Source organism: Eurypyga helias, unplaced genomic scaffold (genome assembly GCF_000690775.1).
Source record: "Eurypyga helias isolate BGI_N326 unplaced genomic scaffold, ASM69077v1 scaffold7660, whole genome shotgun sequence".
Taxonomy (NCBI): Eukaryota; Metazoa; Chordata; class Aves; order Eurypygiformes; family Eurypygidae; genus Eurypyga; species Eurypyga helias.
In genome coordinates this window covers 26,714-29,338 of record NW_010227584.1, presented here as the reverse complement: position 1 = coordinate 29,338, position 2,625 = coordinate 26,714, and the positions used below count along the sequence as shown (strand labels likewise).

At 44.4% G+C, this 2,625-nt stretch overlaps 1 protein-coding gene across 1 annotated transcript in view; it reads left to right on the top strand.

Moving 5' to 3' along the window:
- Window positions 1–1,700: 1,700 nt before the first annotated feature.
- LOC104513337 (matrix metalloproteinase-24) overlaps window positions 1,701–2,625 on the top strand; it is a gene marked incomplete at both ends in the record, with an annotated part of 26,798 nt that continues 25,873 nt past the window's right edge. The window contains one exon of the mRNA XM_010156662.1: window positions 1,701–1,817. Within this exon, the coding sequence (XP_010154964.1) occupies window positions 1,701–1,817 (117 nt within the window). The remainder of the gene's footprint in view (window positions 1,818–2,625) is intronic.

Below are 2,625 nucleotides of genomic sequence, written 5' to 3'. Positions count from 1 at the left end.
TCCTGGCTGAATCCAGCACAATAGATAAGGTGGATATTGTTTAGGCTCAAGCATGTGAGCACATATAGACTACTTGCCATTGCCCGGCTGCAGTTGATCATAGAATCATAGAATGGTTTGGGTTGGAAGGGACCTTAAAGATCATCTAGTTCCAACCCCCCTGCCATGGGCAGGGACACCTTGCACTAGACCAGGTTGCTCAAAGCCACAGGAGGATGGAGGAATATCTGATGGAGGAATATCCACATCTGGAGGCCAGGGATGTAGAGGAATTTGGTGTCCTGTGTAAGAAATCTGCCAGGACTGGCTATGATGCTGCTCTTGTACGTGACCAGGCAGTGGCATGTTTCTGCATCCCATGTCCTGCAATGCATTCTTAAGGCATTGTGTCACAGTGGACACTTGCCTTTGACGTCAGAGGAAATGGATTGAATGCATAAAATGCCTGAAGAATTCCAGTGACAATGTCCCCAGCAGCAGCCCAAACAGGAGGCTGAGGGCAGTGCCAGTGTGCTTGGGAGGCTGTGGCCAGAGACTGCTTGCATTATTCCTGGGCTGTGGTCTCATGTCCTGGGCTGTACTGCAAAATCCTAAAGGAAGTGCTTGGTACAGAAAGTTGGTGTGCTGAGACCTCTGGAGACTAGTACCTATAGTTCCTCTGTTTCTGTACCTGTCGTCTTTTTTTCCCTGCTGTCACATGCTGTGATGTGCAGCTCCATTCTTCTGTAATCACTTCTGACTTCTCTGGAGTGTGCCTATACCAGCAAGCAGGAGAGTGTTCTGTACTAGTCTATTTCTCCTTGTCAGAGAATCATGTAGGTTGGAAGGGACCTCCTGAGATCATCTGCTCCAACCTCCCTCCTCAAACAGGGACATCTAGAGCAGGTTAACCAGGACCATGTCCAGTTGGGTTTTAAATACCTTCAAGGAAGGAGAATCTACCACATCTCTGAGCAACCTGTGCCAGTGTTTGACCACCCCCAAGCTGGTGGAAGAAATAAGCAAATGATGTTAATGTAGGGGAAGAGATCTATCTTCTCTAATAATAGTTCATGGATCCCTGTGCAAGGGACAGCATCCTTTGCTCTTCCAGTTCATCTGGCCATAGGGGCAGAGTTTCCTACATCATGAGTGACATCAAAAGACTCAAGGGTTATAGGGAGGACCTAATGGAATTTTGTGACTGTGATCCACAGATTGATCTCTGGTCATTACAGGTGGAAGCCTTAGCTGTTATCTGGGAGGATCATGATTGCACTTGTTCAGTCTTATCTAGTGAGTTATGAATTGGAGGATTTTTTTTTTTTTTTTTACACAGGCACAGGAGCACTTTAACAAATGGAGGGTGCATAGACTAGGCGACAGGAGAGTTTGATCCCAGTGCATGCACACATGCAATTTTGATGTGTCTCTTTCATAGCATTATCATCATTAAGATTTTGTTAAGCAAAAGGGCTACTCCATCTGGTATCTGTGTTTCCAGAAGGAAGATTAATTCTTTTGGTGTGCTGAGGTGTGGGGATTGCCAGCAGAAGCAGGGTGTACAGCCCTGCAATGAGGTAAACCAAATAAACGGAAGACCAAGCTCTTCTTGATGTCTGCATTGGCCATCTCTCAGGGATCTTCTAATCACCCCACGTTCTTTTGAATCTGTTTTCCAAGCTCTTTGTTAGCTTCCATTTTCTTTCCTTCCCTTTCAGGTGGATGAAGAAGCCTCGATGTGGAGTTCCCGATCACCCCCACCTACGCCATAGCCGGAGGAAAAAACGATATGCACTAACCGGACAAAAGTGGAGGCAGAAGCATATAACCTACAGGTATAGCCCCCTCCCTGCCCCTTTTCGTTAGGGGAAAAAAAAGTTCTGTACTTGTTTGGTATGCAAATTTTCGAAGTACTTTTAAAAACTGGATTTTCCCCATACTGCTTAGTTGAGGCTTTCGTTCTCGGAGCACTGTAGTAACTGAAGAGTCTGTTCTCAACTAGAAAATAACTGCTCAGCAGAGATGCCTAAATTCCAGCCATTCAGTTGTGTAACTCTGTCAGGAAAGTCCTCTTAAGCCCCTTTGTGTTTCCATAGAAATCTAAGGCTATAGCCCTTAGATCATGTGTCTTCTTTAATAAACCATTAAAACGGAAGGAACATCATTGTCTAAAGGTGTGATGCTTTCTCCATCTACTAATTTGCAACATTGTACTGAGTATTTATTTTTGCAGAGATTTTACTTTTGGTCCTGTAGTAGAACTCTTGCTGTTGTCCAGATGTAGACCTGCTGAGGCAATATGCTGACGTGGGCTACAGGTGTCAAATGGATGTTACGTAGCAACGATTGTTTCCCAGAGATACATTTTGTTTGAGGCATTTAGGCCCTTTTGAAAGGCAATTGCTGAATGATACCAATGGAAGTTTCTGATTATATGAATCTCCCTTCAGAATAAAATTATCCTTCCTCTTGTTGAAAGTATAGAGTTTAATTTTTTTGGGGGGGAAAGGAGGTTGCAGAGGAGTACAAATTAAGGATGTAGACATTAAGGAGAAGATATGGGTGAGCAAGGCTAAGACAGGAAGTAAACCTGTGGTAAAGAGGTAGAAAATGAGTGACCAGCATGGGTAAGGTGCTAGAATG